General features: G+C 40.7%; 1 protein-coding gene across 1 annotated transcript in view; it reads right to left on the bottom strand.

Annotated features, from left to right (window-relative positions):
- ARHGAP18 (Rho GTPase activating protein 18) overlaps window positions 1-8,642 on the bottom strand; it is a gene marked incomplete at its 3' end in the record, with an annotated part of 27,668 nt that extends 19,026 nt beyond the window's left edge. Inside the window, exons 1-3 of the mRNA XM_010282127.1 lie at window positions 8,405-8,642; window positions 5,335-5,570; window positions 2,501-2,573 (exon numbers count right to left, since the gene is read on the bottom strand). Coding sequence (XP_010280429.1) covers window positions 2,501-2,573; window positions 5,335-5,570; window positions 8,405-8,642 — 547 coding nt within the window. The remainder of the gene's footprint in view (window positions 1-2,500; window positions 2,574-5,334; window positions 5,571-8,404) is intronic.
- Between the last annotated feature and the right edge of the window lie 8,745 nt (window positions 8,643-17,387).

Here is a 17,387-nt window from a genome sequence, read left to right as displayed (position 1 = left end):
CTTTCCCTCTAGCTAATCGTGTGTGTTCAGAAGGACAACTGCAGTCCAACAGTAAACTGACTTTTGCTGTTCCTCTATTTAACCTAAGGAGTATTTACCTTTTCATCTGCATTATTCTTTCCTTTTTATTTCTTGAGATGTCTCAACCAACATGGATATTTACTCCTTTTCACAGGCATCCAAAGATAATTTTTTTTTTATTTCGTAGCTGTTGAACGTATTGCTAGCTTTGCAGGTCTTTAGTGAGTGTTATGGATTGTTAATATGATAATAATGTCTTTTGACAGCTTAATACATGATTCTGAATTTTGTTTTCATTTCCACATTCTGTACATACATGAAACAAACAGGCACTTAAAGGCAGTAAGGGAGGCTTCTTCCAAAAAAAACTCAAATAAGCATCTACCAACAAAAAAATCTTAGGAACTCACTAAACTGTTCTGTTTGAGCAGGGTCAGGCAGAAAAGAATAAAAACGTAATGGTTTTGTATTATTCCCTGAGTTTGCTTACATTGATTAGGCAAGAAACCAGGCGTGTCAGACTTGCAAGAAAGGAGTGAGCACAGGTTCACACAGCCCACATATGCTCTAAGAGCAAACCATTATCATCTTCAGTCTGGCAGAAGCACTTGGGAATGCAGCATTCAAATACAAAGTCAGGAACAGAGTCATCACCTTTAGAGAAAGGCAGAGTCATTCACTCTAATAGTTTTAAGACATCTCCATTTAATCTTTAATTTTTTATAATGTCCAAGATTATATTTGTATTTTTCAGGTAAAACTGGTACTACTTCTCTGTTAAAGGGGGTTTCCATTTTAAAATAGTATCTTTGGATTTGGATTTCATAAATACTTAGTATCTTTGAAATATCAGGCATTGTTTACTTTTTGTCTTAAATTAATACACTGTTTGTATAACACTAATTTGCTCATCATTCTGGAGGAACAATCACAAAACAGCACTGAAACAGGTGTGGTGCTCTTAACACCACTGAACTTGCATGGTTTGACTGCAAATTGAACTGATTTTTTCTTCCTGCTCCAACCTTGGAAGCAGAGCCCACTTTAGCATGTTGACAAGAGCAGAAGTGTATCAGGATGTAAGCAGGCTGCATTTGCCATCCACATCGCAATCTGTGTTGAAGAGAGCTAGCATATGGGATTTGCCTTTCAGAACTTCCCATTTCTGAAGGGTTCATCGGGCCACTGGAAAAAAAGAACCAGATGTGATAAAAACTCTGTAATAATTGCTTGGTAATTTTCCAGCTCTGAATCCTACAGTGCAGTTTATTGACACAAGCACCAAGCATCTCTTCCTTCCCTTGTGCTGAACCAGCAGTCTGGCAGTCCTCCCAGTTTTTTACTGTTCTTACTGGAGTGAGGTTTGCTGAGAGTGAGGGAGGGATGGATTAACAGCACTTCTGGAAATGCACAGATTTGGTGATATTCAGGGCTGGTTTATATTCATCTCTCCCCCTTCAACTTCCATACATGTCCTGTACTGTTTGCTGCTGTTTTCTAAGTCTAATTACAGATTAAGTAACTTGCAGTAAGGAACTTGGTCTGCCTGCCTGCCTATTTAAGTGGCTATAGGGTTCAGTGTAACACCTATGTGATATCCCATCCCCCAGAAGAAGAAAAAAAACTCAACATAGAAACAATGCAGAATAGCAATGCAGTACCTTAAAGCTTAAATGGCTGCCAGTTATGTCCTGATCTTTACAGTGACGGGTACGGTGGTATAACAGACATGGTGCAACCCCTACTTTGAAAAACCTAAGATGATGCAGGGCAGCCACCCTTTTATTATTTGACCTGCTTTGTCAAAGACTTTCATCAAAATTCATACTCTCAAAACAGAAACTATGGAATCAGCTAAGGACTTCCGTGATGCTCTGTCCTACTGGGCAGTGAGAGGGAGGGCTCTTCCATGGGTACTGCACCCCTTTTTGTGTAATCACACACTGTTGAACCCAATCCAGTCCTACACACACAGAATGCTGTTTCCTTTCCATTTTCCTGAAAAAGGTGCACAAATTTTTTTCCATCCCTGTTTTTCTTTCATTTTGAGCTGCAGATATATAGCTAGTTCTTACTTTTTTTGGATGTTTATAGTCCATTTGTTTTTGTTCTCTTGTATGCACTGATGAGCTTATGTACAGTGCTTCATTTCCTGTACTGTACAGCAGAGATAAACCAGAAGGGATAAATTAAGTATCAGGAAAGACCTACGCATAAGCTATGAGAGAAGACTTCTCCCAGATGACTCAATTATATGATGATCACTGGTAACTAACAAGGTTTCCCAGACGGCTCAAAGGACACTATCTACAGCCACTCTTAAAATTTTACACCACAACACAGCCCAGAACAGGTTTCTCATAAGAATCTCATTTTCTTCTGCTAAAAAGTTACTTGAAATATAGGCCTATGTAGTAGCCTGTGCAGAAAGCCTACAAACCAAAAGAAAAAAAAAAAGAAGATAGTTGTTTGGCATTACCTTTTGTTTCATCTTGTGCTTCATTTTTGTTTTCAGCTGTTCTCACAGTTGAGGATTCACTTTCATCACAGACCTAAGAAAGGAACAATAAATATGCATGCCTGTAAAAACCAAATGCATGGTTGTAGAAACTCCTTTCACTCTGTGTAGGACTTAAACACATACTCCTGCAATTCAGGTGTATGCAGAAGCACAGCTGGAAGTTTCAGTAGAAAACCCTTTGCCAAAGTCTAAGGGGTTCTGATATCTAGGTAATTAAAAAGAAGTAATTAAGTCCATTCGCCTTATTCCTAAAAGGCTAAGTGGGTAGAAGACTTAATTTTCCAGAGTTGCAAAGAATAAGAAAACATATTTTTTTACCTGAAGCCATAGTTTGCACTGGAAAGGATATGGAAAGGGAACCTGGATGAGACATTATGACTGACTCAGTCCAAATTCCTTCCTCTTGCAAAATCTCACATGGTTGCCTCCCCTACAGAACGATCCCAACCCTTTTGCAGAGCGGCTTGACATTAATGTATGTGCTTACAGCTTAGATTCCCAACAGCAAAACAAGGACACTTAGAAGAGACAACAAAACAGGGGAGGATTTGAACCATCTTCTCCTTTCTATAATGCTGCACTACCCAGTCTCAAGATTTGCCACATTCTGTGAACTGGATGACACCTACTAGAGAAAAAAAATATTTCAGAACATGTAGAAAATCTATACCCAAACAGACATATATATGGGTATACAGCTACCCATTTACATTTTTACACAGGTATTCTTTTTATTATCTTTTTGGCAACTCAAATCAACAATGAGTGTTTAGCATTCTGGATTCTTAATTGTAATTTACTCAAGTACTGTACCACTTCATACTTACTCAGAAAAAAAATTCAAGTTTTAAAGATTTCTCCTACCAACACAAATCTGTATATTTACTTTTTTTTAGAAATCAGGGATCTTGAAAGGTGGAAGAAGATAGCGTGACAGCCCAGAAAATTATTACTGTGTCACAAAGCAGCAGAAGCAGACTGGGAAGCTGTCAAGATACCAAAAGTCTAGCTTCTCTTTGTGAATATGGCAGGAAATTTAGTAGAAACATCAACACAATTGTTGCATTGATGCGAAACATCAACACTATTGTTTTACCTTTCCTCCTGTTTCCCTCCAGGTGAAGGGAGGTTACAGGATTTTTGGAGGCTATTATTAAACTGGAATGACTTCATACAGCTGCTGATGGATTCAGTCCTCTTTTGTTACATAAAAAGCATTCTAATGATGGGAGAGTAACAAAGCACTGAGACAAGTTACCCAGGGAGGCTGTAGAAGCTGCTTCACTACAGGCTTTCTGTGACCATAAGCAATGATTTCTGAATAATTATCTTGCTTTGGAGAAAGGAATGCAGTATAGGTTTGGGGGCCTACACTTGTATTATTTTATTTTAGTCAAGGAGACAGGTTTAGAATGGTTCTTCTTTTTTCCAGTTATTTCTGTATTCAATACATACTCTAACCTTCTATTTTATACATTTTAAATGGCTACAATCATTTGTCTGTTTGCATTACTTCTTACTGATGTCATCAATATCAAAACATGTAGTTTAAGAGACACAGAAGTCTACTGAACACTGTGGCATATGATTTTCAAACATTACAATGTGTAGCTTAAATACAGGAACATGAGTATTTCTTGTGCTTCACTGAAGTAACATACTTGAAAGGGAAATTACACGGCTTTAAGCTATGTGACATTTCGCGTAAATTGCTCTGCTATTAGATCTTGTAATTTTTAGATGTAGTCGATTCCAAACTGAATCCCAGAAAGCTTTTATGAAGTTAATATCCCTTCTACAAGCACATGCAAAGCAGAATGGTGAAAGGGACATTGTGCCTCCAGAACACACATTTGAGCTTTCAAACCTCCCACTACATTTCACCTCTACTGAATTTGAAAGGAGTTCCACCACCACTACCATTGCACTGCACGGCAGCGGCAGCAGCAAGAATGAGGGACGGGGCTGAGGTCACGTAAACCAGTCGTGCACTTCCATCAGGTCGAAGTCTTCTTATGGCTGAAGATCTCATTGCTTTTGGGGGAGCAGACAGGACACATATGCTTCTCCACAGAACAGGAATTCTAATCATGGTCTCCATTTCCCTCCCTCCCCTTTCCTGCGTATAGGAGAGGAACTCTCCCATCCCATACCCCATGAGAGGAAACTGGGACCCTTCAGGACCTGTCAGAGCAACTTCCCACACACAGTTTAATGACCCACACAGGCCCTGGGACTTAGTACAGATCTAAGTCCCAAGCTGACGGGCATAAAGACCTAGCCAAAATAGAGGAGGTTATGTTGATGTGCCTTTTTTTTCCTTTTTTTTTTTTTAAAAAAAAGAAACAAAAGCACCAGTAGGTAAGAGGTACTGCCCCCTACCTGGCAGACCCCTCAGGATGGCTGCAGGGCAGTACCACCCAAAGATATAAGTGGGCTTTTGGTAGCCCTTTGGGTGATTGTTGTCATAAGCTTTCCATCTGCATTAAAATTAATTCAGATTAATATCTTGACCATGGAGTGGCTGTTTTACTCATCACCTTTAAGTAACACAAGGCCAATATACATACTTCTTTCTACATACTAAAATTGCTTATTGCAATGGCAAGTCTGGACCAACGCTATTCCCATAAATTCAGTTTAAAATTCCCTTGGAAATCAGTGAAAAGTTAGACACAAATCTTCTGGAAGTACCCCTTTTGTGTCTGTGCATCCCTCTCCTCTCCCCTCACCCCCACCTGCCCTTTTCTTCTCTCTGCCAGAATCAAACAAAACAATGGACAGGAACTTACTTTTCCCTTTGAGTCATTTTGTAACCTGAAGATGTCTCTGACATCAGGAATCTGGTGCTGTTTGTTTTTTTTCCTCATGGTTTGTGTGACAGTCTCTACTCGCTTTTCTACTGCTGCCTTCTGGGTTCGGGTCAGTGTAGACAGAAACACCACGCTTTCCAGGGAGTCACCAGAGCTCTCGCCAAACAGATTTGACAGACCTGCCTCCTTCAGCCATTCTTCTTCCAGTTCTCCCTCTGAGCAAGGCGAAGAGAAAAAGGCAAAAACGTTGGCTTTCGAGTACTGTTAATCACACTGGATGTTAATGAGATGATATATTTAATGCAGTGCACAGGGAAAGTACTAAGGGGATCTCCAATTAAGAACAATTGCTTACACTATCACAAGTTGGAAAAAAGCTATTGTTTCTAAAGATTCAAAAGGGTTTACATTATGATGTCAAAGCTTTTAAAATAGTTAATGCAATACAGATTGCTACAGGGCAATCTTTATAATAACCTACAGCACTTCTATTAAATCATATACCATCTTATAAATGTACCTAGATATAAATGTGTATGGGGAAGTCTGAAAGGCTCTGATCATTGCTGCTTCACTGATTTTTAGTTCTTTTTAGCTCCCTTACTGACGTGCTTCTGCCCACTTTTTCTGATACATTAATCCTACAGCCCTCCACTAGCTCATTTTAATGAAGGACAAACCAGGTTACAGGAGTCACCTTAATGCTGTTTTTTAATCAGTTCTTATGACATGGTCTCCAGGCTGCTGACAGCCCACAAAACAATTGTTGCTTTAGTCTTATAGCTGATAAGGTATCCTTTATTGACAGATCACTGCACATGAAAGAGGAGGAAGCTATTAAATACTGTCACCGATGGCAAAACTTCTGCTTCTGAAATCAGTATCTCTCTAATGATACTTTCTTTAAAACACTAAGTTCTGTCTGTAGCAGCCGAGCTTGTGCTGAATGCCAACAATCCTCTCAAACATTCAAGCAACATTTCCATTTATCAGATACCTAAAAGTACTCCAAAACTGGACCATCAACTTCACTATTGACTGCAGTTTCCCACAGTGCCCACTGCACATCCAAGTGGGCACCTGAATATTAACAGAATTCAGAAAACAGACACAAAATTTTAAGTATGAATTTTGCTAAGGCTATGTGGCCAAAGCCTGAGTCTCTGACAAAACTCTCTCAGATTTTGTTATTGGGGCTGGAAAGAAGGGCTACACCCGTTCTCCAGAGCAGATGTGAGCAAGGTATATCTCATCTCTTCCCTGTCTTGCCTTTGCATGGCCACGTCTCAAGCAAGCCCCCACCCAGGCAGGCCAATCGGCCAGGTGCAGTGTCCTACACGTTCAGGAGCACTTGTACCCAAGCGAGGTGCTGCACATTAGGCAAGCTGTGGGGCAGAGCAACATCTGTTCGAGCTGATCAGCTCAACTGTGCTGACTCACTTGGGCTTTATGCCTGAGTCAGTGGCATGAGCTGGAGCAGTAACTAGAGGGAAGGTGGCTATATATAAATAAAGAAGGAAATGGTGGGGTTTGGAGTGCAGAGCCTGAAGGCGTAGCTGCATCAGTGAGCTGGGGTAAGAGAAGAGGCCCACACGCTGCAAAACGATGGGCTCTGCTGCTGTGTAGAAAGCCCTGCAGCTGCATCAGATACCCTGCTCCCCAGGCACATGGGCTCGGAGCCTTGCTGCTTTCTCCAGAGAATCACAGAATCACAGAAACACTAGGTTGGAAAGGACCTTCAAGATCATCAAGTCCAACCATTAATCCAGCGCCACCATGTCCCCTAGACCATGTCCTGAAGCGCCACATCCACACGTTTCTTGAACACTTCCAGAGATGCCGACTCCATCACCTCCGTGGGCAGCCTGTTCCAATACCTGACCACCCTCTCAGTGAAGAAATTTTTCCTAATATCCAATCTAAACCTCCCCTGGCGCAACTTGAGGCCATTTCCTATGGTCCTATCACTAGTTACTTGGGAGAAGAGGCCAACACCCTCGTCGCCACAACCCCCTTTCAGGTAGTTGTAGAGAGCGATAAGGTCTCCCCTCAGCCTCCTCTTCTCCAGACTAAACAACCCCAGTTCCCTCAGCCGCTCCACATAAGACTTGTGCTCCAGACCCCTCACCAGCTTCGTTGCCCTTCTCTGGACACGCTCCAGCACCTCAATGTCCTTCTTGTAGTGAGGGGCCCAAAACTGAACACAGGATTCAAGGTGCAGCCTCAAGGGCACACTGCTACCCTCTTCAGAGCACCTGTAAATAGTGGCTATGTTTCCAAAGGCCTAGGGAGGCAGAAGTGCAAATCCCTTTGAAAGCTAATAGAGGACATTCTTCTCACTCATGTAGAAGCCATACCAAAATGCAAAACTCACCATTTTAATTTACTGAGACTGTCAGCCTGTTGTAAAAATGGGAGAGAGGCAGACACTGCACTGTTAAAAAACAGTTTTTGAGAAGAGTGGAATTAAGGTTGTTACTCCTCTTTTGCCTGATAGGACAAGAAAAATAAAAAAATTGCCCAACTTTTGAGATCATGCCCTCAGGAGCAGCACATAATTGATGCTTCTGAGAAACAAAAATAATACAACTGAATAGTCACAATAGTTACAAGCGTCAAAAGTTACTCACTAAACTTAAACTGGTTAATCATTTGCTTGCCTTCTAAAGTATGAGGTTTCTATCCACAATAGCTACAATAATGAAGAGCATACACAAAGAGTGAAAGGGTAAGCTAGTTTAACAGTAAACTGCAAATAAAGCTTCAATTATTGTGATTTGCAAGTACAGGCACCTTTCTGATGTCCTGCAAACACCATTTAAAGGAAAACCAGCCTTTTATTTATCTCCGATACAATTCTCTTTCAGGGCGCTGCCTGTTTCTGGCAATATGCATCAGGGGCAACAGAATTTTCAAAGCGGGTATTCATCAGAGTGACCTCCTTTTTGATTTAAGTGTGTTTGGTGGGTGCCATTTCTTGAAATAAGACTTAAAGAAAAATCCCTAAATCAGCATACTGATGATCATTTGCAAGAATGGATTTCATTACCATCTGGCTCTTTCACTACAAGCGCTACTCGTTCCTCATGGTTATTTCCTCTAGTTGCATGGATGTTTTCAAGTTCTTTCCAGTAGTCATCCATAGACAGTTCATCCAAGGAGTCCTGGGATCCTGACCGATCAAACGATGCTCCATCGGGGGTCTTCTTGGAATGGTCATGGTTCATTGTATACTGGCCAGACCGACGGCTATGAACATAAACCAAAAAGCAACTATCAGTTAGCATTTTAACATACAGGATATATTAATATATATCCTGTATATATATTAATATATATCCTGAAGGCAGTTAGTGATGAATTGTGTCAAAGTATTAAAGCAAACAACTGTCAACAAGCAAACCAAGATATTAAAAATTACTTTTAATATCTGGAATATATTTTTAATTTAACATTTCTGCTATATGTATCTCCCAACCTGGAATGGCACAAAGGAGTCTGTATTAAAGAGGAATCCAAGTTCCAGTAATCCTAGTTACACCAAACCTCTAATTCAGCTCACAACAGTCAGTTCCACAAACTTCATGGTACATATCTTTATTACCATTACCATTCACAAAGAATTTTTCAAAAGTGCCCTTCTGTCTGAATAAATTCTTATAGCTTGACAGTACCCTTACTTTTTTCCTTCGCTATTCTGCTTTTATTTTATATTAATGTTTAGTCTGGTATCTACGACCTTAATTGCACCTGGGAAAGGACAAATTAGAATTACTGAAATTACAGTTTCTGAAGTAAACAGGTGAATCCACATCTTTAATAAAGGCCACTATTTGTTTCTGTGTTGCTTCCTCTTTGACCAAAAGCTTACCATTTTTATAGTTTGATGTTACTACTTTTGATTCACCCTGCCAGATGTATGTTGCTAAGTCTTCCAAAAGCGATCTTACATCTTAAGTATAGCTGCCACTAGAAAAAAAGAAATCAACAAGCTGAAACCTCTAGGTCTCATCTTGACCTCATTAACTCACTGGCAAATATTACCACTGACCTAGCAAAGAATTCCTCTTAAAAAGTTCAAATGTTGTAACGATGTCATTGAAGTTACAGGTTATCCTTACAGTCAAACGTACCAAATCAAAAGCCACAAACTGATTCAGAGTATCAGTGGATTACACGAGGAGCAACCTGATCTAACTTCAGAGTTGGCCCTACTTGGAGTGGGGGGCAGATCGGACAAAGATAATCTCCGGTGTTTTTTTCTAAACTAAATTACTCTACTATGATGGCAGTATATCAAAATTCTTCCTTGTATTAAAAAATAGTAAGTTCTTAACATATCAGGAACAGCTTCAGATGTCTTTTATGTCTGAATTGGTCTCCATATTCTAAAAAAGAAGGCACGGTTTGGGGTTAAATAATGAGTATCACTTATTCCGAGAGAAAAACGTATCAAAGATCAAGTATTGTGGATTTATCACAATGTAAATGCAGTAAATTAAGTCCTACTTTCCCATTTGGCTGACTTTGTAAGTTTATCAAGAATTAAAACAAAAGCACCTCGTCCTTACATTTTATCTCGGGACAACTGACGCTTGTTAGCTGCCCCTAAGTAAAAAAAGCCATACCTTTCTCTCTGAAGATAAGTCCCTTGTGCGTCCAAGTCACAAATCCTTTCACACCATATGTGCTTGATTCTCTGATAAGAAATACTAACTATATGGACTTTGCCTTTAAAGGTAAAGAGCCTTATGGAAGGACTACGAGTTTCCACCTGCCCTGCCTCTTTTCTCCAGGTACAAGTTAATAAATGACAATGAATTACCAAGCTAATATGCACCCCAACACCATCCCTTAACCTGCCCGTAGTTGAAAGCCCAGGAAGAAAAAAAACACAGAGAGGAGCATTGTGCATCAATGACAATACCAGCGTCCTGCTAGTAGTGCATGTTACCCAATAAACACAATTTCTGCATGTAGCTACCTCCGTTCTTAAACTTCTCTTGACAGGTGTGTCCCGTGCGTGCCCTGTGCTGCTTGTCAATCCAACACTAAGCACTGCCGAAAGACGTTCATGGAGCCGTATCGGAAGCGTCCCCAGCAGTCAACGCAGGTGCAGAGCGTGGCTGAAGCAGGTCGGGCTTCCCAGCCTTTGCCCAGGCTTCCCTCCTGCGGTGGCCGAGGGTGCTCAGAGCGGACTGGGTCCCTCTCACAAACAAGCTCTGTACACTTGAACTGCGCCTGAGCGAGGTCAGATTGCAGCTTATCGTCCCTCGCTTTAACCCCGCGGAGCTGCTCGGCAGCTCTTCGGTGCCCTTTCACCTTTGGAACAACCTGCTCTCACTGATCCACCTCAGCTGAAATTTAACCACCACAGCACACCAGGCAACAGATAAAGCTAACAGCTCGAATAGGTCAAAAGCATGCACTTTGGGGGGCTCTGGCTGCTGAGGGGGGATACTCTGCAGCAAGGCCGCGGCTCTGCGCCATGCTTCTAGGGCACTGCTACTCCTGTCCTTCCAAAAAAGCCAGCTCCTTACCTTCCATAACCAAGTCCTCTCTCAGAGAAGTCTGCGTCCCGAAACGCACAGCTGATACACAGCACAGAGCACTCCAGGCCATTTTCAGGGTCCCGTGAGCACTCGCTGTACACTACAAACACCCCATTAACTCTCAGAGACTGCGCCCTACCCTTCAATCACGGCTCACAGGCCCGCTCTACTCGACCAAATACCAGTGGCTTTTCCTGTAAGGCTCTTCCCAGCCCGACATTTCTCTCTCTCACTAACGAACCAAGACAGCAACGCCCAACTTTGAGTGGGGCAGTGACGGCACTTCTCGTCGTGAAAGCCCTCAGAGAGAGACGCACACGAAGGACCAGGGGAACCTTGCAAGAAATATGCACCCAAAACCCTCACCGCGCCGCTGCGAATCTCCCTCTCAAACGGCACACTGCTTTAGGCCCATTGGCAGCTGGCAGCCCCAGCGCCGGCAGCGCTCCGGCTCTTCGGCAGCCAAGGCCACTGCCACACCACTCCACTCACCGGTTCCTTGTCTTCTCTTGCCTGACTCGATCAACCCCCTACCCCCGGTTTCTCTGTGGGCTGCAAACCCTTTCAAAGCCGTCTGCATTTGTCCACATCCACAATGAACATTTCTACAGGATGGGACAGAGAGAGGCTCAGGCTGGGAGAGAGAACAAGTGCGAAAACTTCAGCTGACAGAGCAAGTCAGACCGTATTTTCACTTCACTTGGTTCAACGTTTCTTGCTTTGCATGTCCCACCAGAGAAAGATGCCGGTGAAGCGGCATTTGGTGCGTAATCCGCACAGCAGTGGCTCCAGGCATCCTCGTCTCTGCCTCTCCCTGTGCACAAAGAGCCATGAATGAGAAAGACCCTTTGAGGATGAGCACAGTCTTGATATCATAAGGTTGGTGTAGGTGAGAAAAGAAAAGTAATTTTTAAAATGCACAGTCTAGGTAAAAATAGAATGCTACTTTTAGGTATCTATTGACAAGACCAAAAACACAGAATTTCTGCTGTGACCTTACACTGAATTAAATCCTTTTCCAAACACGTGCTTAGTAAACATTAGTTGCACATCACACAATAAAAATGTTTAGGTGGGAACAGGTCAAGAAAAAAAGAGAGGAGAAGGGGAAAAGCAATCAATCGTAGCGATAATATTATAAGGAATCTGGAAGAGAAACATGCATTTAAAAAAAATTAACCCCACATTCACAGAAAGACTCATTAAAAAAATCAATCTTAAAAAAGTATTTCACATACATGTTGCAAGCTTTAAAATTTTGTAGAAGGCTGCTTTCCAAAACACTATCGAAAGGAAATAAACACAGTTCATTACAAAAAAAGCTATTATTGTGGTCGCAGAAAATAGGCTACTTCTCCAGCACATTCTTAAGTTTTTAGGTGTTCTTTTTTTCTATTTAAAATTCGAGGAATGCAGCTGATTTTCACAAGTGTCTTCAAGGAGATCTCTCTTCTTCTCCCAGAAAATGTAAGCTATAAGCTACTGCTAACACACACAGTCACTTAAAGTAACTTTCAAACACTACTCATTTAGCATTTCAGATTACTAAATGGTAAGTTTACTCTCCAGCATTTTTTTTTCCCCCAGAAAACTTGTATTTCCATTAAGGTCTTTGCTAACAACACTCTCCAAGTCTATTAAAATCTTATTAACGTCTACTTCCAATCATTAGTAAATAGCTTACTCTTCAAATATCTTTAAAGGGAGCAGTGCAATACTCTCATTTCCAAATTGCAGAGTCTGTTCTGACCTCTGATACTCAGACATGTGCCCTTTGCAGCCAATGAGATCTTTGCCTGTTTATCTCAGCACAAAACTGAGCCCCCAGGGATAAACTCCATTCTTCAATATAGTTACTGCAGTCTCTTACCAGAGTTAATCTTCTTGTCCCACCCACCAGAGATGCATTTATTTATTAGAAACATCAAAGGATGCAAGACGATGCACTCCAGCTCTTCCAGAGGGGAGCTATTAAAAACAATTGTTGTAATGAACACCATTTGTTGCATTTACAAGGAAAGAAACCAGATTTGGGTTATTTCACCAAGCACTGACGAGCTTCACATTTTGCTAAGTACCTAAGGGACAAGAACTGTGTGCAAATATTTTCTTCAGCCTTTCCTTCTGTGACCAATTGTGTCCTTTCTCAGCTTGTAAGAAAATACGGCTCTTCACATGAATCACTGTTTAACACTCTAATAAAAATGTGCTTTTTTCAGGTTCTGTCAGCTTGATTTTGATTTCATCAATAACCATTTTATACTAGTGCAGTTGTCTCTATTCCTTATTTTCTTCCCTGTGAAATCTAAATCTCCCTTTCTGCTCTAGTGCCTTTTTAGCAGTTCAGAACTGATACGTGTCACATGTAAACCACAGCAGCTAGAGGTTAATCAGTTAGTAAGGTGCACTTTCACTGGCATTTCAGATGATGAACTCAGTTCTTTCTCTCGAAAGCTACTTTTGCCGTTACTTCTGTTTTTCTCTGTTAAGAATTAAGGAGTATGTTGTGTTTTAAAACGGCGAGTGATGATAAAAAGATATCTTTGCCATTTTTATAGTGCTAGCCACCAATTTGGAATCTGAATATGATCCTTCTACATCACTATAGAAACATCATAGCTGTATGGTATCCTTATATACTATATATATGGGTATGCATGTATTAGATGTGTATTCAGTATGTTATATTAAATATACTGAAAGGTAGAAATACCAAATGCAGGATGTTCATGGTCATAAAAACTAGGGAATATAAATACGCTGTTGAACCAACGAAACAGATTAACAATGCTGAAAGAGAAGTGGAGTTCCTCTAACAGGATTATTGCAGGAGAGCTCACTGACTCCAGCAGAGGACAAAGTCCAGCCACTAAACACTGTACGAACATAATGCAAAAAGATACCAGTCCCTATAATCTGTTATCTTCTCTCTGAAAAAAAATTCAAAAATGAATGAAACACAAGTGAAAGGAAGAGTGGGAAACACCTTTTCTGCTTGCCTACAAATTAGGAATTCCTGTAGAGAGTCGCTTTTTTCCACCTGCTTTTGCCAAATTTTGGAGTTCAAAATTCAGGCCTGGATCTTTCCTGAATAAAACCTGTCACAACTATAAAAAGTGTCACAAGTGGAACAAAGGAAGAGGCCACCTGATTAATTACTGGGTTTGACCTCAATTAGAATACAACTCTCTGGGGTTAAACAAACACAGTCCTTTTTCACAGCGGCCTAACAAAGTCTATGGGAGTCTTAAGCATTGTCTTTAAGCAGGCTCCAAATTGAAGGCCAATTCAGTGTTCTGCAAGACTAAAAGTTTCACGAACAGCCAATTTCCATCATTGAGAACAGTGCAAAAAAGCACTGCATTATCAAGTGATACAATTATTTGTCAAACTGGACTATTAAACTCCTTAAGCTGTACACTGAAAATACAGTCCTTGTATGCTTGTCCTTAAGTTTCTTTAAATAATCCTGGCCATAAACCATTGCTATTGGGGTTCTTGTACAGGCAACATCTTGAGCATTGCAGCCCCTTCAGATACACTCTACGGTACCCCAATAAACTAGCACTTTCAGAGATATAAAATTATAAAAGCATATATGACTACAACTATATTACAGCAGCAACTGCCCACGCAAAGGGAGTCATCGCTCCCAAAGCCAGTGTACGCGTGGCAATTTGCATAAAAGCTATTAGTAGTATTACTGCAGCCATACCTCAGCTGATACTGGGACTCACTGACTCTGAGGATCATACCAACACGTAGTTAGACGTGTCAATAACCTGATAAACAAGATACGCAAAGGCTGTGAGAGGGAAAAAGAAGAGGTAGGTATTTGGCCCAGAGAGGTGAAGCATGCTGTTCAAATTCGCGATGCAAATCAGTGACAGAAACAAGAATAATTCTCAGGTCTTTGGAGTCTTTCACCACTGGACTACTGAGCATGAAAGATTGAGATCTGCCCCATAGGGAACTACAAGGCAGATAAAAGGAAGCTCTGCTGTTGTGGGTTTGTGATAGACTCCAGCACAGTGGCTATAAATAGAGCAGCACTCAAAACAGAATTATCATGTTGACAATAGGAGTTACAAAATTAAGCAGTAATTTGCGTAAGTAATTTTAAGTTTGTACAAAGGCTAACTAGGTGTAAACAAGCAAAAAATGTCTGTGGGTACCTTGCTCCATTTTGACAACTATTTACTAAGCAATCACATCCATGGGATGCTGTGCTCTTGGATATAAATACAGGACTTCCCAAGTCCTTTCAAATCTAAACAACTAAAAGATAAGGAGAGGGAAACAATGTGGTCTCCTGTCCCACTTCACATCCTGAGGGCTGAGCTACAGAAGTGTGGGAATAAGTAAAGCTCCTAAACCCAAAGGTCCCACCCCTCCCCTCCTTTCAAGAAGCCAAGTAGCACCGCGAGGTGCAAAGACTTCTTAACTGAATTAACCAAGAAAGCTCTAATCTAATGGCTGCAGCAGTTGTCTGGCTTAAGCTCCCTGTTCTTGGCTGGGACACTGGCCGGGGAATTGATTGCCAGACCTTCCTACAGCCATAGCACCTACCCGAAGGGCATCCTGATCTTTCACAGTTTCTAGGCAAAGGTGCACCCCAAAGATCAGACATGAAGATAATGCAAGGCCTTGAATCCAAGAATGTATTAAATCAAGGATTTTTATTACCAAATCACTTATTCTAATGGTTTCAACCTCATCTTTAAGAAGTTTCTTTCTGTCACACCACCCCTTTGCACATATCCAGTATTTTGCAGTGCAGCTCTGAGCATCTTTCAATGTTTTCTATTGAAAAAAAAGTTCAAATTGTAATTGATGTGCACATCAAAGCAGGTTGTCCTAAAGTAAGTGGGTTTTTCAAAAAGCTACAGAGTAATGACACTACCTAACTGAAGTTAAATTATTTTTTTAAATGTAAATGTCTTCATCTTTTTATATGGCTTAACATATTTAAAAGATCCTTTTTATTTCATTGATAGCTAAAAACTCCTACTAAACAAATGCCAGTATCACTAGCTTTCACAAGCAGCAAGTAACCCTTGAGCAATACCTACCAAGACCCAAGTCTGGAGATTTGGTGTCCAGAACAATGTAAAAATATTTCTCACCCCTTTTAAAATGCTTCATAGCTTTTCAAAGGCATTAGAAACTTTAATCTGGACTTGTATTACTGTTTCTCATTCTAGCTCCTAAATCTTGTCATTCCTTGCAACAACTGCATCCTTTCCTTTCTACCTTTTCCATCTTTTATCTTTCCATGACTGCAAACTCTCCTGAAACCCAGTCTTTTGAAGAAAGTCATCCAGGGAATGCAGAGATAACACTAACGAATCAACACAATTTCCAACATTTTTGGTGAATTGACACTTAGCACTCTTTCTCTCCCCACTTAAAGAGTTTTATTTTGGCTACTTTGTGACCTTGTAAGACATTTTGAATGTCAATTGCAATCAAACTTGTCCAAATCCCCCTTAAGCTCCAACAAAAAGCCAGAGAAGTAGGAAGTGAGGCAAAGCTCTGTTCTCTTTCCAAAGATAGAGCACAAAGTGATTGCAGAGTGGGTGTAAAACAGTACTAACTTTCAAAATGAGCATAAAAAAGGCTGAGCAAGGAGAATCAGGCTTCTTAGGATTTTCTTGTAATACCATCAGCTGCTGTTAATGCCTGCACAAAACTGCTCTGGAGATTAAAAAAAAAAAAAAAAAAACACCAAAAAAACCCCACAAACCCACACCAGAAAACCCCACAACCTGGCCTCTTAAACCCCTCCATGAATATCAAACATAAAACAGGCCAAAGTTAGGGCTGCCAGACTATAAGTCTAAGAAGTATATATATACACAATGTACCGCTTCCAGACACATCCTCATTATTATTTATGTAAGATTTTCTTACCTTAGTGAACATGACCTTCCTCCTTTCCCAACACCAACCTGTCACTGAAGAAAACAGGAAGGAAATTGTGGCAATGACACAGACTATGGTGCTTAATATTCTAAACCATTGCAGCAGAAATGGGATATTCCAGATATGATGCCAAAACTTAATCTGCCTGAACTATATGCAGCACTTCTAAGAAGATTAAAATATTTCATGACATTTCCTTTAGTAGGACCTGATGTTCCTACGCAGCTATTCAGACTCTACCTGTTCTCTACTTCCGATTAGATAAATTATAATTATGGTAAACTGATACACATACACACCCTATATAAAATGATGGTAAGATCATTGGCCCCTGTGTATGACTGACGATGTGCAATGTTGTATTATCAAAAAGGGTGTTAGAACTATAACACACATACTTTTGAACACTTGCAAAAAGAATTACTTGATATGCCAACCCAGGTTGTTTCAGAATAAACATGATCTTGTTCCACTCCACACAAAGCGAGAAAGAATTCAGGATTGACAACTGCAGCCATGAAGCCTGTCCCCCACAAAATGACCCCACCAGTTGTG

The sequence above is a fragment of the Phaethon lepturus genome, unplaced genomic scaffold (assembly GCF_000687285.1).
Source record: "Phaethon lepturus isolate BGI_N335 unplaced genomic scaffold, ASM68728v1 scaffold41852, whole genome shotgun sequence".
NCBI lineage: Eukaryota > Metazoa > Chordata > Aves > Phaethontiformes > Phaethontidae > Phaethon > Phaethon lepturus.
The sequence above is the reverse complement of the archived record's forward strand: the minus strand, read 5'-3'. Positions and strand labels throughout refer to the sequence as shown.